Consider the following 21,762-nt stretch of genomic DNA (forward strand, 5'->3'; position numbering starts at 1 on the left):
TTCAAAGTTACAACGGCACTAAAAGTGACTTCTGACCATTTTTCATACTTATGATCTTTGCAGCATCCTCAGGGTCACGTGATTTACACTTGGATGCTTGGCAACTGGTTCATATTTATGACAGTTGAAGTGTCATGTGATCATAGTTTGCAACCTTCTGTCAAGCAAAGTCAATGGGAGAAGCCAGATTCACTTAATAACTGCAGCGATTCACTTAACAAATGTGGCTAGGAAAGCCATAACATGGGGCAAAACTGACTTAACAAATTTCGCACTTAGCAACATACATTCTGGACTCAATTGTGGCCGCTAAGTCGAGGACTACCTGTACATCTTTGAAAAATTCAGCCACCTGTCCCCATTCTAATGTGTTTATAAAGGACAGAAATTGAATACTGGTAAGGGAGGGGGGATATTTCTGATTCTTGATGCCTGTGTACAGAACCTGAACCTTCATCATCCTTGTCAGCAAGGAAAGTGCAGTCACATTACTACAAGCATAGTCACAATATTACAGCAGTTGACTGTCCTGGCAATAACAATGAAGAAAATAGGAAGGGAGAATGCCTGATGCTGTTGTACGACTATGTCCAAGTCAGCTTCTGAATTATAAATTCAGAGATGGAGCTAAACTCATGTGCTCCCCTAGAAAGAATAGCTACTCCAAAATACTAGAATCCAACCCCTTGAGTTCATCAAAAGCTGCCAACGCAGTGGTGCAATTTGGACCTCTGCAGCCTAAGCAAAATAATGGGAACGATGCTTAGCTTCTATTAAATTTACTTCCCTAAATAAAATAATTTACCAAGAGAAGAATTTTCCATGTTAGACTGAGACTCCAGTGTCATAGATTCCAAACTGTCGTCTTCCATAGTACAGATATTACTGTTCCAAAAAGTCACCTCTGAAAACAAATAAAAAGTAATGATAAGCACGTATGGATGTTTGTGTGAGAGCACATGCCTTCAAAGACATTGGGGACTCCTGGCAACTGCCTGGAGAAGCCCCTGTAGTTTTCTTGGCAAGATTTCAGAAGTGGTTTGCCACACCTCCTTGCTAGGGCTGAAAAAATGCAAATGTCCTCCAGCTGACATAAACGCAAATCTGATATAGCCTCACTTACTAAATTTCAGTTTAAACAGCAGATTAACTATGCAAGCATTTTAGTGCCTCATTCATCATGTCTAATAGAAAGATCAAATTCTAAAATAATTCATCTATTATTAGAGCTTTTTGAATGCACTGTTATCAAATGATCTGGAATATTTACAGCTTGCCTTTCAAGGCAACAAGATCTGCATGAACAGGAGGTGGGCTACAGTAAATACCGTATTTTTTGGAGTATAAGACGCACCCTTTCCCCTCAAAAAACAGGCTGAAAATCTGGATGTGTCATACACTGAATACAGAATTTTTGCCTCCTGAAACCCCGCCCCCTTCAACAAAATGGCCGTGCATAACTTTTAGGCGGCTTGTAGAGTGCTCCTGGGGAGGGCAGAAATGAGGGAAAAACAGGCCGTTTTTTGCTCATTTGGGGGGGGGGCACCCCCCAAAAGCACTCTACAAGCCTCCTGAAGGCTATGCATGCCTTTTGGAAAAAAAAATGGGCCCATTTTCGGAAGGTTTGCAGAGTGCAAAAACTTTTTTTTTAATTTGTCTCTTCAAAACCTTGGTGCATCTTATACTCCAAAAATACGGTATAATGTGAAAGAAACACACATAACAAAAACATATACTGCTCAAAAAAATAAAGGGAACACTTAAACAACACAATGTAACGCCAAGTCAATCACACGTCTGTGAAATCAAACTGTCCACTTAGGTCACAACACTGTGACAATCAATTTCACATGCTGTTGTGCACATGGAATAGACAACAGGTGGAAAGCATAGGCAGTTAGCAAGACATCCCCAATAAAGGAGTGGTTCTGCAGGTGCTGACCACAGACCACTTCTCAGTTCCTATGCTTTCTGGCTGATGGTTTGGTCACTTTTGAATGCTAGCGGTGCTTTCACTCTAGTGGTAGCATGAGACGGAGTGTACAACTCACACAAGTGGCTCAGGTAGTACAACTCATTCAGGATGGCACATCAATGCGAACTGTGGCAAGGAGGTTTGCTGTGTCTCTCAGCATAGTGTCCAGAGCATGGAGGCGCTACCAGGAGACAGGCCAGTATATCAGGAGATGTGGAGGCGGCCGTAGGAGGGCAACAACCAAGCATCAGGACCGCTACCTCCGCCTTTGTGCAAGGAGGGATAGGAGGAGCACTGCCAGAGCCCTGCAAAATGACCTCCAGTGAGCCACAAATGTGCATGTGGCTGCTCAAACGGTCAGAAACAGACTCCATGAGGGTGGTATGAGGGCCCAACGTCCACAGGTGGGGGTTGTGCTTACAGCCCAACACCGTGCAGGACGTTTGGCATTTGCCAGAGAACACCAAGATTGGCAAATTTGCCATTGGCGCCCTGTGCTCTTCACAGATGAAAACAGGTTCACACTGAGCACATTTGACAGACGTGACAGGGTCTGGAGAATGTTCTGCTGCCTGCAACATCCTCCAGCATGACCGGTTTGGCAGTGGGTCAGTAATGGTGTGGGGTGGCATTTCTTTAGGGGGCCACATAGCTCTCCATGTGCTTGCCAGAGGTAGCCTGACTGCCATTAGGTACCGAGATGTCGAGAGATGTTGCGTACTCAGAGCCCTTGTGAGACCATATGCTGGTGCGGTTGGCCCTGGGTTCCTCCTAATGCAAGACAATGCTAGACCTCATACGGCTGGAGTGCATCAGCAGTTCCTGCAAGACGAAGGGATTGATGCTATAGACTGGCCCGCCCGTTCCCCAGACCTGAATCCAATTGAGCATATCTGGGACATCATATCTCGCTCCATCCACCAATGCCACATTGCACCACAGACTGTCCAAGAGTTGGGGGATGCTTTAGTCCAGGTGTGAGAGGAGATCCCTCAGGAGACCATCCGCCACTTCATCAGGAGCATGCCCAGGCATTGTAGGGAGGTCATACAGGCACGTGGAGGCCACACACACTACTGAGTCTCATTTTGACTTGTTTTAAGGACATTACATCAAAGTTGGATCAGCCTGTAGTGTTTTTTCCCACTTTAATTCTGAGTGTAACTCCAAATCCAGACCTCCATGGGTTGCTAAATTTGATTTCCATTGATAATTTTTGTGTGATTTTGTTGTCAGCACATTCAATTATGTATTTAATAAGAATATTTCATTCATTCAGATCTAGGATGTCTTATTTTTGTGTTCCCTTTATTTTTTTGAGCAGTGTATATTCACACAAAAACAACATCTTACATCTGCATTCTCTCTCCTCTCACAAAATTATCAGAAATACTGAAGATGATTTAATCATACTTGATAACCTGCAACTTCCAGTCATTCCTATCCTCTCAAAGATTCTGGCTTCTCTCTAGTTTTCTAGTAAATATTTAGCAGTATTTCCTTACTTTACCATCATCTCTGCTTTGTCTGATACGGGCATAATAATTGCTCCTAACAGAAAAATCTCTCCAAATTCATGATACCACCCAATTAGATTTTAGACTCTTTTCCACTTGTGACACAGTTCTATTGCATCCCCTTATCTGCAGAGCTCCCTTATCCAGAACACCAGGGACTGGTGACCTATGGTTTGCGGGATGAATGTGGGCCATCACTCATGATTATCTGACTCATAGTTACAAAAAAAAAAATTCCTCTGGCCTGCAAGGGAGGGAAAGAGTGCCACCACCTCCTCATTTGACCATTTGGTCGACAGCTTCACCTTGGCACAGGTAGAGCAATAAATCCCCTGGAAATGGGTGGTGGCAGCATGGTTTCTGGCCTACAGACAAGGAAACTGATCCCTGCAGTACAATCTGCATCACTGAACTCTAATTCTTTATCCTGTGACCAAGTGATTATGAAAGATATGACTGCCTTTGGAAGCAGATGGAAATCATTATGCTAATAGTAGTTTGATAATATCAAAGTGCCTAATCTTGCGTTTAGCAAACCTAGGGTAGCAATGCTATGTATTAGTCCTACCCAAGATTTGGGAGAATGATTTTTGCCCTATAATGCACTAGGTTCAATGGCCCTTGATGCTAAAAGCACTGAATACTGGGATCAGAACAGGTTATAATTTGTCTTGATGATGATAGAGTTCACATCCAACTTTTCCAGAGCTTTCCAACTTTTCTACAGCTTTCACCAATGCCCTCTCAGAAAACAGCTTTTCTCCTTTCAGCTTATAACATTGCTATCACCTAAACAAAGCAGCATACTACCCTTTCTCTCCCAATATGTCAATCGTTTGTCCTCAGGTAGCCCTTGGTGAAATTTAAAATCTCCAATTTGATTTAATGTCACACCTCAATTTCTAAAGAAGAAGGGTGTGGTACAGTATATCACAACATGCAATTGACATTTTAATGGAAGGGTTTACCTTTGAAGGCGAAGAAAGGTTAGAATCCCGTCTCCAGAATAAGCAAGAGAAATAGAAGAGTCTTCACTATCCTCTAAATGCTTTTTACCTGACACAGCATTAGAGGTTGCTGGAATTAGTTCTTCCTGTCCACTTAAGCCAAGGGAGGAATCACAGGAGGGCAGAAGTAAATCAGAGTCATTCAGCATAATCCCAACAACAGACGCTATTCTGGGGAAGTCAATAGAGTAACGGTCATCTGGATGCCATCCTGAAGACTCTGAAACCAGCAATGCTCCACTCGATACAGCTGCCTGTTATAGGAAAATTTATTTATAGTTTTCTTCACCTAAATTACTGTTTAAGTTAGAAAACTAGGTATTAAAACTTTAATCAATAGGTTTAAAAGTTAATTTAATCACACTACAAAGCAATGTGGGATCTAATACATATTAAGCATTTTATTAGGCTGTAAGAAGCTCCAAGTCTTTTTAACCACTAATTTACAGAAAAGCAACCTCTAAGACCTCAAATAGGTTTTTGCTATTCAAAACAATACTGGCATAATTTACACAACCAAAGCAAAGTAATACATATAAAATTCATGGTCACTCTGTTCAGTAAATGATTCTCAAAATAATCTGTGTTCCTGAGGATTTGAAATTACTGTTGCATTTCTTATTTCTAAACATTTGTTTATATGGCACCAGCTATCTACCTCTCTACTCCCCACAGCTATTATTGAAGTAAATGTGGTATTTCCCAACTGACAAATCCCAGCTACCACGAACTCAAAAGTCTGAACATTCTACTCCATTTCCCTTAAAGGGGCAGCACAGGAAATGTTCTGTTACTGACTTTTGATTTTCACAGAAAACTAGCCACATTTTAAACAATCCCCTGACTTTTGTATCTTGCTACAATGGCTATTGAACAACACCCTTAGTTATTACATGCAAACCCCTCAAGCAACTACTTATGTCCTGTCTCTGAAATCATGTTTCTTTTTTATTTGTAATATCTTAGTTGCCACCTGGATGCAAAAAAATTGAACAGCCTGTAAAATTAGCCCAATTATATTCCACAACTGGCTTATCATCCAGTAACTTGTAGGGACATGTGAAATGTCTTTTGTCAGTTAAAACAGTAATTTTCTCTATTCATATAAAAAAAATCACATTAAAATGTGCTGCATTATGAATACATCCAGATTAACACTTATCACGGAAGGCTTTCTAGATATTATGAAGGTTAAGTTAATAGAGAAAAGACAGGATGCTCTTGCGAATCCTGAAACAACATTGAGGTACTGGATACCTTCACTAAACTGCCTTGTGGTCCACTGCTTGAAGCAGTAACTACATCCCAGGAGTCAGAGGTTGAAGTCTGAAGAGATTCTGAGTTTAAAGAGCTTCTTTCCACGATGCTGCTCTGTAATAACCTCTCAATCTCCCTGTTAAGAATCTCCAACTCATCACACATCATGCAATTTTAAAAGATCTGCCAGAAGAAGAGGGAAAAATTGGCTAATCATTTCTTGTTTGATTCACCCACACGCATACGCACACAAACCCTTAGTTATAAAAGTCTATTCATGTTTCCACAAAGAAGCACCTTAAACATTATATGCAATCCGGAAATAATAAATGGAATTTAAAGCTATTTAAAACTACTTGTTATTGTACTTACATCCCTAACACGCCTCAGTCTGAATAAAAACTAGCACCCAGAACAGCTTGCAAACAGTGAATTTGACTTCTTTTTGGAGCAATGGAGAAACAAAAGGTTCTGCCTCTATCTATCGCATCAAAACTGGAATGCAAGAAAATAAAAACTCCAGCACACAAAAGCCTCCCTGTTTCCCATCTAGTAACTCATTCCTGAAACATGTATTAAAAGAGAAAACAATTAACGAGAGGCAGACCATGATTACCCTTTCCTTCCCCAACTGCTTCTGCTTGTGTTGTTAAAAAAGCAGGGCTTTGAAATTCCTTGGAGGATAAGGACTACACCCATGTTTGAATCTAATTAATTCAGGTGGCATGGCAACCTTGTGGACTTCCGTTTTAATTAGTGTTGTAAGAAATTTTTAAAATCACACTTCAGCAACTGCAGATGTAGATCTGAAAGTGTATTGTCAGCTGTCTAGAATATGAGAGTTACTCCAGTTGAACCTAAATAATGCTTTGCAAAAATAAATGTACATTCACCTTTTTTTAGCAAAGTATTTCACTCATGTATTTCAATTTGTATCTCCATAGAAATACATGACACAATGCAGTAATGTCTGAGTAGCATTGCTGCTTTAAAACGTTGAAGTTATTTCAGCCAATGTTCATTCTATGTGGGCCTGCTCTTGAATTTGTCATACTAGCAAATTCTTTTTTAAAAAGAGCCACTCATACTCTTACAGAATTGTAGCTTATGGCAGACAAATATTTTTAAAATGAAACATTTCATATTTTGATATTTATTTAAATATTTAATATTTTGGAGGACCAGAATGGGGGGTTGGGGGTATCAGCTACGATACATGTACATAGCCAGGATTTTTTGCTGGAGGTCAAGAGAAAATTTGAATGTTTCTTTATTTTTCCTTTAATTATCCTTACTGAAGTATATGCTACAGTTTTTGAACATCACCTGCCTCAAAATAGTGGGAAGCCATGGAAGGAATTGCTCTGTAAATTCACCCTTATATTAATAGTTTGATCTCATAAATGATACTGGTTGATATGCCTTACTGAACTGAACCAATCATGTTTGCTCCCAAATTTTGCTAATTTAATTTTACTAACACAAAAGCTATCCTTTTGTCACATTATCATGATAAATCTGATTTGCTTCAAATGCTAGAAATGTTCAATCAACTTGAAATGTTATTTAATTGTTATTATTTAGGCCTATAAATACTTTTCCTAAAATCAGCCAGGATTTTAAGAGTTATATGCACCCAACAATGCATACAGAAAATTCCTGCATTCAACTGCCATTTCTAAATTTTGTAGATTGTTGAAAGTCTGTTGGGTTTTATAATTTCCAATATCCCTGGGCCATGCTAAGTACAGTTGACAAAAATTTCAAATTAAGACATCAGCAGGCACTGAAGTGGCCAAGTCAATATAAAATGTTAGAGCAATCACCAAATGGCAAGATGAAGCAATATATTAAAAGCTAAAATCAAAGGCAGCTGAAACATTCGGGACAAGATTTTTAAAACTACTACTAGCATAATATGTTATGAACAGTAAATACTGCTTCTTCAGCTTTAAGAAATCAGGACGAGAGTGTTTTATTGGGAGCATCTGGAAGAAGACAACAGCCTTGGCTGACCTACCTCCCCCTTTTCTCTTCCATTTTGCAGCTGACAGGCAATAAAATACTAGGGAGAGCATTTTTCCTCTGTGTTTTCTACACAGCCAAATTAAAACTATACCAGTACTGTATGTATTAACAATGTTTTCACCACATGTAATTTCAAAATAATCATACTTAAAATCTGGTTTTTTTGAAAACTGTATTTAGTTAAGCGCAAAGACTGCATATATGGGTAGTCCTCAACTTACAACAGTTCATTTAGTGACCCTTCAAAGTTACAAATGCACTGGAAAAAGTGATTTACGACAGTTTTCCCACTCACAACCATTGCAGCATTCCCATGGTCATGTGATCAAAATTCAGACACTTGCCAACGGACACTAGTGTTTATGATGGTTGCAGTGTCTCAGGGTCATGGCATCCCTTTTGCAAAGTTCTACAGGAAAAATCAATGGGGAAGTCAGATTCACTTTACAACCATGTTACTATTAACAACTGTAGCATTTCACTTAACAACTGTGGCAAGAAAAGGTCTTAAAATGGGGGGCAATTTCCAGCCAAAAAGAGACCCTCTTTCTTATACACAGCCTCATTTTAAAGCATGTTTCAATTTTGATAATTCTTTCTAGCATTGGAGAATATTTTTAAAAATATCAAAATATCAAAGTTACACTGTTCAATGTCAATATATGATTTATTTATCTATTTATTTATTAGATTTACTTCAGAGTGACTCCAGAATGACTGTTGGTGGCTTGTACTATAAAAGACTAATAATAGGCAGAAGATACCATTCAAGTCAAGGCAAACAAACTTTAAATACTAAACAAAATATACTGGTCAGCTCAACAGCACTTCCCCCTTTGCCAGGCCTGGAAAAAGTCAGCTTTTTAAATATTTCCAGAACGCTATTAGGGAAGACCATCTATTTCTGAGGTGATGCTATTCCAAGGCATCGCAACAGAGACAACATGTGGTTGGATCCTGGTATGTGGCACAGTTTAGAGGAAGGTGTGCATAGCACACAAATTCATCCTGATCCCTATGGAAAGTTCTACTGTTAAATCATCAATATAAAAAGAATGACTTCCAGAAATGCTGAACCACAAGTACCATAACTGACACCCAGAAACAATCCAATACAAGGAAGGTCACTTGTTGTAAATAATGGATTAATATAACGGAGGTACTAAAAACTACTTTAATCATAAAAAGTCGTCACTCTGATTACAGGTTTTCACTAAACCTAGCATCTGTAATACTCTACTTTTGATTGTAAATACCAATAGCATGTATTTTATGTTGTCCACCTATATTATATTAAGCAATGTCTAAGTCTTTCAAAACAATTGGTTTTTCTGGATTTGCAAATATTAGAATACTTGTCATATAACCATTTCAACATTATTTAAAAAAATAGTGCAGCTGAAATTAAATGGGTCTCTGAGGTTCATTTAAGGAGAATATAGTGACCAATGGGAAAAAATAGTTTTCAAATTCCTAAGCAAAGAACTCAATATATTATTTCAAACAAGACTGAATGTCAGACAAAGCAACTCCCTTTGCCTATCTTTTTCTACTTAGTCTGGTAGACACTGGTTAAAATGCAGTATTGCAGCCTAACTCCACCCACAGTCTGGAGTTTGATCCTGACAGACTCAAGGTTGACTCGGCCTTCCATCTTTCAGAGTCGGTAAAATGAAGATCCAGATTATTGGAGGCAATATGCCATCATAGAAAACAGGTGAGAGAGTGTTGTAAAGCATTATGGGGTGGTATATAGGTATAAGTGCTATTGCTATGCTATTCTTTTCAACAGTTAACAGTAACAACAAATAAACATAGAAAGATCAATATTTTTGGTAACCAAACAGAGGCATGATTAGGCTGCTTTCTTACATCTTTCTTCCCCTCAAAATTTCAAAAAAGTATTTTCCTCTCCAACCGGGAAAGCAGAAAGAAAATGTGGCAGCCCTTATTCAATAAATGTATAAAGTATGCAGATATAAAACATTAGTTAATCTGGTTATTGGAATGCATCATGTAGATAATGAAGGAGCCATCTTAAAAAAATGTAAGGCTAGGAATAAGGGATTAAATGCATATGTATCAAATGCAAAAGAATGAATGTTTGTTATATAGGCAATTCAAGAATCTTGCACCAAAAATGAAATAATGTTAAATTGGTTACCAAGACTAATGTAACAATGTAATACACAAATCCAGAATTAAACTAGTAAAAGTGCAATATGGCAGCCATATAAGTGGATATAGATTGATTTAATAAAGTACCATATTTTTCAGAGTATAAGACGCACCAGGGTATGACGCACCAAGGTTTTGAAGAGGCTATTTTTTTAAAAAGTAGGAAGGCAGATAGAGGGATAGAGAGATAGAGTAGGTAGGTAGGGAAAGAGAGAGTAGGTAGGTAGGTAGGGGGAGGGATAGAGAGAGAGAAAGAGAGAGAGAGAGAAAGAGAGAAATACAGTAGATAGATAGGGAGAGAGTTTGTGTAGGTAGGTAGGTAGAGGGATATAGAGAAATAGAGAGAAATACAGTAGATAGGTAGGTGTTTCTGCTGGTACAGCACTTGATCAATATAATTCTCATCAATCAAAGAGCTTTCCAAAAGGAAAATAAGTTTTTGCACTCAGCAAACCTCCCTAAAACAGCCCATCTTTCATGAAAACGGGCCTGTTTTTTCTTCAAAAAAAGGCATGAATAGCCTTGAGGGGGCTTGCAGAGTGCCCCCCCGGGGGGAAATTGAGCAAAAAGCCTGTTTTTTCATGTAAAAAAAAACTGCATGCATATCCTTATGGAGGCTTATAGAGTGCTGCTGGCGTCTGGGGGGGGGGCAAAAAACGGCCCATTTTTTGCTCATTTCTGCCCTCTATACGGTAATAGAATTGAATGAAGTCTTCTCTTAAAAATTGGTACAATGCCACAATACCTGACACATAAGAGAAATTATTGTAAGAAGCATACCTCAAAAATGACCGTATGGAAACATGAGGGAAATATGGAAACATGAGGGAAATATGGAAACATATCTCCAAACTCATAGATGGGAAACACTTTTATCAGAAGCAACTAAAATGACATAGACTTTTCAGATTCCAGATTCTTTCTCATGCATATGAATTAGAAAAATATTTTTTTTACTGCTGTTATCTATACAAATCACACTATTTGATAAAGAGATAGAGTGCCTGTTGAGCTTGCCCAAAAACTGAGCAGAACTGAGATTATACCCAAATCTTGCTTTATGGACTGGATTGCACAGATACAACATGCCCTTTTCAGCTGGCTAAGAAAGGACAGAGGTTTGGGCATTAAAGAACGGTTACATGAATTATCTCTTAACATCAGTTATTCTGAAAGTACATGGTCTGCTTAGCATTACAACAATATTTTGTCTTTGTATAAAGTATTCTTCAAAGCTGGCAAGAACAGATGAGAGTATTAGCAAAGCTCCTAAGCATCAATGCAACTAACACAAATTTATGCAGAATCAGTTGGATAATATAACCACTGTAGTTTAACTCTCTATAATATATTTATATTTAAATATTAAGAAATAAGGCAATATGATTGACCAGAAAAAAACTTGAAAATTGGAGTTGTTACATCAAAACTAGAAGTGATGTAAATAATGCAGGAAAACATCACAATAAGAATAAAAAGATAGCCATATGGGTTCATGAAAAAATGTACAATTAAGACTTTTTTTTTACAAAAATGGTCATGGTGTGAACATTTAGTTCTTCTTAAATCAGGGAGGGCGAGAGAGGGGAAAAAAAGACTAGAATAGCATAATTACCATATATATAGGTCACTGCTTTCTGAAGTCTCAAAGAAATGAAATCAATCTGAGAACAAACAAACCTCGAACCAGAACTTGTTAAATAAGGTTGTCTAGCCCCATGATGGTGAACCTATGGCATGCGTGTCACAGGTGACAGAGTCCTCTCTGTGGGCATGCAAGCTGTCACTCAGCTCAGCTCCATCGTGTATGCACGTGCGCCTCCCACCAGTCACTGATTTTCGGGTTTCTGCCGCACATGCTGGAGACGTACACACGTGTGTGGTGCCATGCGTGGATGCGCAGGGAAGGGTTTGGTGCTCCCTCCATCCCGTTTTTGGTTTCAAGAGGCTTCAGGGAAGCCTGCTAGGCCCAAAACGGGCCATGAGGAGTACGGTGGTCCCAGGAGGCTGCAGGAGGCCTGTCAGAAACTGCCTCCAAAAAGTCTAGCAGCCATGTTTATTTATAGCTGCAAAATGGAAGTTCCATAAACCATTTCTACCATATAATACTCATAATAAAAATTAACTATTTCAGACAATTAATAGTTTATCTGGAAAGAATAGGAGGCTTTGAGACTTTTCTATCTTTGCATTTCAGCATTTTTCTAGAGTCCAGTTCCCACTGCAGGATTCTGCACCTAAACATAACTAATTTTTACTTGGAAAGTAAGAGACATGATACTTAAAGGAACTTTTTACAGACTAACCATATAGGCATGTTTAGGTAATATAGTAAGCATGCATGTAGGGAGAGAGAGTTTAATGCTTATGAAGTCCAGCATAATTGTTGAGCTTTCCCTCCCTTCCTTCCTTCCTCCCTTCCTTCCTTCCCTCCCTCCCTCTTGGTATAACTTTAACTTGTTTTCTATCATCATTTCACGCTTCTCTGTTTATCTACCTGTCTCTTTCTCTACCCTTTTCTTTCTTTCTTGTTTTAAAGTTTCTACTAAAAAAAAGGGAAGGGGAATTGTGTGAAAAAGAATAGTTAGTAATGTTATCTGATCTTCTATCTCTGCATTACAATTTGAGTGCCTTATTTTACAAGCAATTCTTATTTACATTATTATTTACTCAAATACAGTATTAACCTTTGTGATGGCCATTTTTTCGGTGTGAGTTTATACTGGTATAAATGAATGTGTATATGTAAGTACCTCACATCCACCCATTTACTGGGAGAAACATTTCTAAGTTGGGTATTACATTAATTTGGATATACTTACACATACTTTTCTGCCTCATTCTTTCCACAAGAGTGGATGGAATGAAGACTATTTTAAATTTTTACTTCTCAGTAGCTATATTTCAACTGGCTGTTTACAAGTACAGGCATAATTGGAGAAAAGTTCAGTCAAGCCTCTATTTCAAAATAGACTTCAAAAAAAATCGGGCTCTAAGGATCTCCAACTAAGTGAGCTACATGTTTTGAAGTCCCACAGTTCCCAGTAATTGGCAATGCTTCCTGGGACTAGTCCAAAATAAGGCGCAGATGTCCTTTTCCCTGTCAGTTAAGAGTTACATCACTATTCCAGAATTATTAAATCTGCCTAGTAGACAATTACAACGGATAGGTCTCAAGCTTCAAGTACAATTTAACCAATCTCACTGACAGATCAGATTCTGTGGATTAAGCAAAATTGGATCAACCAAAAAACTTACCACACAAACTCTCTGCTACTCAACAGCATTACTCACATATTAAATAATGAAAGCTACATCGCCGTTGTTGGCCCAGAGAAGCAATATCATAGGACCAGAAATCAGCAGTCTACCTTCATTTAAAACAAAAAACCCACACTTTTGAGGACAGTAGCATTCACATTTTGGACAAGGAAGAAAAATGGTTTGAGAGAGGAGTAAAGCAATGTGTTTATGCCAAAATGGAAAACCCTTCCCTCAATAGAGGTGAAGGCCTCAGACACAACCTGTCCCCCATTTTTTATGCTGCTCTTGCATTAAGACCACTTCACAGGTGTTCACCAGGGAGGCCACACTTAATGACCCACCTAGGAGAAAGAATTTAGGAGTTGGAGCATTTATATCCCAAGAGTCTCTGCCTACTCATATAAGAAGCCCATCCAGATTAAATGAGACATGAAACTTCCCTGGTGAACATATATGGGGTCCCTCACTGAAGAAGTTACTTGACTAAGCAGCAAATGTTTCAAACGAACAAGAAAAGAAATCCAGTTGCCTCAACTTCCAGGCTAGACTCTCTCTCAAGAGTTGACCATCAGCAATCTCTCTTTATCATATATAAAAATGACTACTGATCCATTTTTATTAGAAAGTAAATAGATCAAGAAAGATCAAAGTAAACAATCGATGATTTATCTCGCAGATCATCTTTTGCTATGCAGTCAGTCCTTGACTTACAACAACTGAGCCCAATATTTCTATTGCTAAACAAGACAGTTGTTAAGTGAGTTGACCCCTTTTCTCTAGTTGTTTAGTGAATCACTGCAATTCTAAAGTGAATATGGCTCCACACACTCCCAGCCCCACCCCCCAACCTTGCTTGTCGGAAGCCAGCTGGGAAGGTTACAAATGGTGATCATATGATCCTAGTACAGTGCAAGTATCATAAAAAGTTGCCACTTGCCAAGTGCCCAAATTTTGATCACATTATTATGGGGATGCTGCAATGACCGGAAGTGTAAAAACCAGTCACAACTCACTTTTTTCATTGCTGTGGTAACTTCAGACAGTGACAAAACGAATGGTTTTAAGTTGAGGACTGTCTATATTGTTTAACTGAGAATGAAAATATATACTAGTATATTTGACCAGGATAGGGGGTAGTAATGGAGGATTAGTCTTTTTAGAGTGTTTTAAAGAACAAACAAGTGTATGAGAAGCTTGCATACATTGTGGAGGGACGGCAAGAGCCGCCCAAATACATAACAAGGGAATTGCTAATTCAATAGGGTTCTTTCAGTAGTCGGGGGTTTCCCTCCCGCTTCCCGTTCAATCGTGTCTGATTCCCAGAGGCTGCCTACAGTTTTGTTGGCAAGATATTTCACAAGTGGTTTGCCATTGCCTACTTCCTAGGCTGAAATAAGCTAGTCCAAAGTCATCAGCTGGTTTTGTGCCCTAGGCTGTTTCCAGTCTGATTTATTTATAATTTTTATTTATTTACTTTCTATCCTGACTTCCTGCTCCTATTTTCCCCACCTGTGAGGTGGGTTGGACTGAGACAGAGAAAGTGATTGTTCCAAAAGCCGGCCTAAGATGGGACATTGTTTCCTGGTTTCTACCCTGATACTTTAACCATTAGATCAAACTAGTTCTTCTGTAAACTGTACAAGCAAGCAACGTTCCAATACAGTGTATACCCAATACCCTTCTGAATGTTTTGGACCAGCTCCCATAAGCCCAAACCAGTATGATCAATATCAAGTAACCATAATGAAAAATGGGGACTGAGGGAAGAAAATATACAGAAGGGTAGTACATTGGACTTAATGGCTGAAAATTGTTAAAAGCCAAGATCTAGACCAGTGTTTTTCAACCTTTTTTGTGCAAAGGCACACTTTTTTCATGAAAAAAATCACGAGGCACACCACCATTAGAAAATGTTAAAAATTTTTAACTCTGTGCCTATATTGACTATATATAAAGTAATTCTCCCACGGCACACCTTATACTATGTCACGGCACACTAGTGTGCCGCGGCACAGTGGTTGAAAAACACTGATCTAGACCATATTATTATAAAATTTTAAAATAGATCTCCTAATATGGCAAAAGATGGCCCATTTTTCGGGTGGAGGGTGGGAAGGGCATGCAGAGGCTTGGGGAGGCTTGTAGAGTGCTCCTGGAAGCTGGGGGAGCAAAAACATCCTGGGTTTTTGTTTTGTTTTTTGGTTCTTTTTTGGCCCTCCCCAGCCCTCAGGAGCACTTTGCAAGCCTCCCAAACCTTCTGCCCAGCCATTTTTGCAAAGGGGGCGGGGTTTCAATAGGCCAAAAATGCTGTATTCGGTGTATAAAACACACTCAGATTTTCACCCTCTTTTTTTGAGGGAAAAAAGTGCCTCTTATACGGTATAGGAACCCAGGAGACAAGGATCACTGAAAACCTATAAAAACATATAGTGAATACAATCAATATGCCTCTTACTTGACAACACAGATCTAGGCTTTTGCTTACTCTCACCCTTCCCCCCACATCAATGAAAATTTCAATCTATTCCTGGTCAGTGGGTGAATTAGAAAAATTTGTATACTCCATTTTTAAGAAGCGGCTTAATTATCATCTGATTCTAAATAATCTGATAAAAGAGATGGTTAATACTGGTCTTTTTCACAATGTTTTATATGTAAGATGACTAACAAAGAAGAAATACTAAAACGCGAAGAACAAAACATTTTGGCTTTATTTTCTTTAGCTACCCTGAAACAGGCTTCAGTGGTAAAAATGTCCATTGAAAAAGTTGGGGGGCAGAAATCTGCAAAGTTTGGCATTAGTTATAGATGAGACATATGCAATGCTAATTTTCAGATTAAGCCTTTCCACAATTGAAGCATCTAGTCCACATAGCTAGATCATTTATTTGCAATGTTACTAAATTGTTGCATTTGTAGTGCAATGAATAATGAATGATTAGGATTAAGGATATTACCTAAGGGTAATGAAATGTCTGCAAGAAAACAACCAAGTTTAGAGAGCACCAAGAACCACATTATGAATAATCTGCTAAAACTTTGATAATTCTGCAGTTACATGTTTTACAACAGGCTACTCTAAACTTTTTGTCAAATTACAGATTTATGATTCTTAAAATACACTATGTTTCCTATATATACTATCCTGGCAATTATCTTCAATAATTCAATTCAATTACATAACAGAGCCTGAAGGTTTTTTTAAAAAAAGATTCAGTCAGTCCCAGTACTCTTTAATATAGTTGTTTTTTTTAAGATAATGTACAGGTCATGTAGTTTTTTTATTCACAACTAGCAGATAACCCGGCCTTGCCCAGGTATTTATTTATCCCAATCCTGCATTAGACAGGAATTGTGATGTCAAGTGGCAACCTAAGTGCGGAATGGGCTGTCCTCCCTCCTTCCATTAACGTCACTGCAATTCCTGAAGAGGCTATGGCAAGAGCAACTTCTCCATGAGCCCTGGTTTCGGCAAATTAACAAATTAAATTCGTTAAAAATGTTTTCCCTGTGCCCCGAGTAGCGTAATTTCTAATGTTGGATTTTCTCCCTTACCAGAGGGAGCCCCCTTGTGGAGTACTGTGAAGCCGTTACCATGGCAACTCCACTGCACTGTACACTAGAAGCCATTTTAAGGCAGTACAGTAGAAGCAATTTTAAAGCACATAAATGCTTGTTGATTAATTCATAAAGCACAATGTTGTCAGTCTGTGCATATAATATTTGTTTCTCTTCTATTCAACTGCACTCATTTTCATAATTTTTCTGAAAATACTTTATCACGTTCTTCTAGATTGTTAAAACGACAGTGTTTACCAACAAAACTGTCTGAGAATTAGCAATTCAAACTATAAAAAGTCAATATTAGTATATAAATATAGCTAGTGCTAATATTCATATTACTAATGTCTATTATTGAGACAGCTTTAGCTAAATGGATGACAGACTTTGGGTGAAGGGAAAGAAATCCATACATATTAAATAGTTTATTTAAAAATGATTAATTTCAAAACTAAAAGTTAAGATTTTATACCCCTACTATTTATTAGAGCATCAATGACACAATTAAATGCCTTCTGCACACTTTGGAACAATGTATAAGCTAACATTTCAAGATGTGTAAAATTTGCTGCATTATGAAAATCTATTTTCATGCGTCTGACCATCATGAAATTCTATTTTCATACTGACCCATCATACTATATCATGTGCCAAGCATGGCAATTGTCAAATGGAAACAAGTATGTTACAAAAACAAAAGCCAAAGGTAGATGAGATTTTATGCAAGTAATATTTTGGAATTCATGAATCTTCAACAAACTTCCGATTTTCCTAAACCCAATATTAGTATATTATATAGTTTTGAGGAAGAATTAAGCAAGTAAATTCAGAACTTTAATGTACCGATAAAAATAGTTCCTCTTAGTAGCAGAGCAGTAACTCAAACAATTGTTTGTACTGCTATCTCAGAGGAAGGTACATTATACCAGAGCAACAGAATCAGATATTTATCACTATAAAATAATATAGAATATATTATTAAAACAGATATGTATTGTTGCCTGTTAAAAGGCTGCAATTCTAAGAACACTAAAACACCTATTCACATATGAATGTAAAGTACAACTTTACAGTACTAGCAAGAAGTCCAATGAACATAAAAGCATCAATTCTAATAAATTTGCTTTACAGAAAAATAGTCAGAGCAATCCTAAACAGGGGTGGGGGAGGCAACTACTGTATGATGATCATTATGACAAATCCTTTCCAGCTCCAAGAGACTGGTGTTACTTCAACAATCCTCAAATAATAGCTTGAAGCTATCGCAGGGTTATTCTTCATGACCAGCAACCTTGAAATGTGAATAACATATTTAGGGAAAATGTATATGGAGATTCCCAATCATCCAGGCCCAAAGTTGCTTTTCCAAAAGGCAATTGGACTTTCCTGTTTTTTTTTCCTTCAAAAAATTTCGCTTCTCATCCAAAGAAGTTTCAAGGTTAGAACTAAACTTTTTGGATGAGAAGTGAAACCACCTCAAAAAACCAAGAAAGTCCAGATGCCTTTTGGAAAAGCACTTAGACAGCTGAGAGAAAAAGTTACTGCTAAAGTGGGAATGGTCTCTTCCAAAAGTACTGAAGAGCTGCAGCATCTTAGAAAAGACTGGGTTTGGTGTAGCTTTACTCTACAGGGTAACTTTAAGATTTAAAAAAAGGTGCTATAGCCATACTCTGCAAATATAGTGAGAATTGGCAGGTCCGGAACTAACTCCAAACTGTGCAAAGACTTCTTTGAAAATACCCTGGGTTCTTTTATGCGATTCTTGGATCTAGCTATACCATAATGAGCTCCAGTCTAACATATTCCTTTTTAAAAAATTTTTATTAATATTATTATTATTTTCAGTCTAATATATTCTATGAACTTTCTAGGAAAACGTTAGGGAAAGTAAAATATAGTTTCCTTCAAAGTTAAGTTCAGTTCTGGTGATTTCATCGAAATGAAATCTGAAATCAAAACTAGTCCTGTATTCCCTGGTGGTCTATCAATTAGGCCCAACCCTACCTAATTTTTCAATGTCAATGTAGGTTGGCTGAGAGGATATTACGAAGTCCAGATTCCCAACACAATCTCAGACCTCTTGCAAAGGTAATATTGTGCCTGATGTTGGGGAAGCCTCCAAACTTTCACTAGCAACAGGAAGGGGGAATCCAAAGCCCTCTATTTTCCCCCTATCTCCCTAAATCACCTCCAAAATGGCTACTGCAGTCTATCCTATGCAGCTATATTTCAAGGTAATTTCAGGAGCAGCTGGTTGGCTTCCAAGCTCTAAGACAAATTCAAAGTGCTAGTAATAAAAGTTCAATGCATCATGCCACCTACCTACCTATGTCTATATGTGAGAAAGAGAGAAAAGGGGAGGGGCTGGTTTGCTAAGCATGATTCTTCCATTCAGTTCAAACATCAAAAAATAGTTTTATTTCAGCAAACTTATAGATAGCCATCTGAGTGCAATATTGCTAATTATTTTTAAATTAATGTTATTATCAAGTGGGTTATTATTTTGTTTTCCTTGTAGAGTCTTTTTGATGGAGTGGTTTACAATTATTGCAAAATAAATAAATCACGAAAAGGTTAAAAATCTTTCCTAAATTTTGCTAAGAGGTAACATTGCCTTCAAACTAAGACAAAGAAAATGTCAGTGTTCAATGTGTTTGTAACTGTCAAATCATATCACAAGATTTTATTAGATAAACATATAAATGCCATGTTTTTCTTACCTGCCTAATATTGAGCTACATCCAGTCCTGGTAAATATTTTACTATCCACATATATTACAGTTAATGTCTATACTATCTTTGCAAAATAATAGGAATCACAAATTAAATAATTCAATTAATCTATTAAATTCCTGAGAAATTTATCCATAAACATATTAGGAAACATAGAACAGGCCTGGGGATAGGATTATTCTCACCCCGCCCGAATGTTGAGTGAATGTTGTGTTTTTATGACCAATTTCCTTTTAATCACGATTCTTTTTTTAAGTCTTGTCTTGCACTCCCTTCCCTTTACTGTTGTAAGCCGCCCTGAGTCCCCTCAGGGAAAAGGGCGGCATATAAATTTGCAATAAAAACTAAAAAAAAAAAAAAAAATTAAACTGTGCTAAATGTTACTAATATATTATTTATAAATTATTTGTGCTTAGATGTAAGGAGAGATGAATAAAGGATTTCAGTATTACAGAAACAACTCACACATTTCCCCCCCCCGCATTTTTCTACACATCGAATATATATTTCCACATCCTTTATAAAGTCTTTTTTTAAATTATAATTTGTATCCAATTAAGAAGTTTAACTTCATCAATCCCTAAATACACAGAAAAGAAATACTGAGGAGAAACCACTTGTGCTAGGCTCATTTTCAATCTCCCTCCTCAAAAATTACTGGGTGAGCAGATGGAAACAGTTTAGCTAGTAAAAAAATAGGTTTCAGCCAGCAACTAGCAAAGCCAAACAAAGCAGGTGCTGTTTGGGAGGGAGCTACTGATCTCTACCAAGTCTCATGGGTTTAACAAGAATTATATGAAACATCAAGAAAATAAAATCAGCTAGTTTCTGATAGCCCAATCCTAAACATGCACTGCCAGTCAAATTGTCATAAAATCTATAGCTGCTGAACTGAGAACATAGAATTTGAAATCTCCATTTGCCAACAAGGCTTATTTGGACCATACACTATTTCTTACCTATCTTGATTGGGGTTGATCTGCTGAGAGACTGGAATTTTGTCTGGAAGGAGGGCAGTTTTCTGTCCTATTCCAGAACTGTCCTATTTGGGATGCAAAACTATGAGGCAACCACTACAGGGCATTGTTGGGACACAGGGCACTCTGCTGCCCTCTGGTGGCTGTGTGCATGTTTGCATCTCAAAGGGTCTTTAAAAAAAACCAAACTCCTTTCATTTGCGGGGCTTCCTGCAGAATGAAGTCAACAAGGGTTCTGAGCGGACGTTGTTACACAATTGCGAAGTGAAAGCACGTCCAAAAACACCCCTGTGCACACAAAAAAACAAAAAACCCACCCACCAGCCCCCACAAGCGCTTTACGTCCCTTGTTTTTAAACCCAAATTCAGCTCATCAAGCCTTCTGTGAAATTTGAGTTTTATTTACTGAAAACCCCAAATAATCCAATACTACTTGAACTAACCAGTACTACGACTGATAACACACACACACACACACACAAAAACCCGACGACGACGACCCCCTTGGATAATCCCCTTGATCCTTGTTGGGGGGGGAGGTCAATACTGACCCCGTTGAAGAGCCCCATTTTAAACCCTTCCCACCCCTCGCGTTCAAAATACTCATTTAAACGTTTCAACGCCCCTCCCCAGCCCCGACTCCAACGATGTGAGGAGAAAAACGCGAGTCCATAATCCCTCTTTACCTTCCCCCACCACCCCAAAAAAGGGGGAGTGAAGAAAAAAAGAAGGCCGGAGTCCCAACGACGGTCTGCTGGGGCGAGGCGGGGCCTCCCTTGGCGCTCACCTCCCCGCCAGGCCTGGAAAGCCTCCCCTCCTCGTCCCATCCAGGAGAAGTGAGGCCGTGAGGAGATCCTCCGCCTCGCTCGCCCGCACCTCTCTGAGGACGACGACGGCCGGAGAAAGGCGGCGGCGGCGCCACGTCATGAAGCCCCTTTTTGACGTTAAGCGATTGTGGGGTCACCGCCGGCCTTGCTCCTTCCCCGCCCCGTTCTTCCGTTTTTTTCCAAGCAGGCCCCGTCGGCCCCGGGCTCGCCCGCGTGCCTCACTCACCGGAGAGGAGGGGAACGGGCCGCGGAGAGACGCTGAGAGGGGAACCGGGCGTCGCTGCCTCTCCTCAGCTGAGAACGGCGGCCGTCGCCGCCATTTCCTCCTCCTCCTCCTCGCGGCTCGCTCTCGGCAGCGGCGGGTGGGACTTGTTGCTCCGCCCGCGCTGAGGCGACTGCTGAACCCTTCGCCAAAATGGCCGCCGCCCGATGAGGCGG

The 21,762-nt window shown here is 38.8% G+C and overlaps 1 protein-coding gene across 5 annotated transcripts in view; it reads right to left on the reverse strand.

The window, feature by feature from the left end:
• Positions 1-21,762, reverse strand: part of DIDO1 (death inducer-obliterator 1) — a 74,084-nt gene extending 52,322 nt beyond the window's left edge. Inside the window, exons 1-4 of one of the 5 annotated variants that reach the window (XM_032218328.1) lie at positions 21,551-21,762; positions 5,757-5,939; positions 4,549-4,753; positions 806-904 (exon numbers count right to left, since the gene is read on the reverse strand). In XM_032218328.1, coding sequence (XP_032074219.1) covers positions 806-904; positions 4,549-4,753; positions 5,757-5,924 — 472 coding nt within the window. In that variant the 5' untranslated portion in view covers positions 5,925-5,939; positions 21,551-21,762. Of the gene's footprint in view, positions 1-805; positions 905-4,460; positions 4,754-5,756; positions 5,940-21,284; positions 21,530-21,550 lie in introns of those variants that run through there. The other 4 variants (XM_032218329.1, XM_032218332.1, XM_032218331.1 and 1 more) reach the window with 4 other exon arrangements.

Source organism: Thamnophis elegans, chromosome 5 (genome assembly GCF_009769535.1).
Source record: "Thamnophis elegans isolate rThaEle1 chromosome 5, rThaEle1.pri, whole genome shotgun sequence".
Lineage (NCBI taxonomy): Eukaryota > Metazoa > Chordata > Lepidosauria > Squamata > Colubridae > Thamnophis > Thamnophis elegans.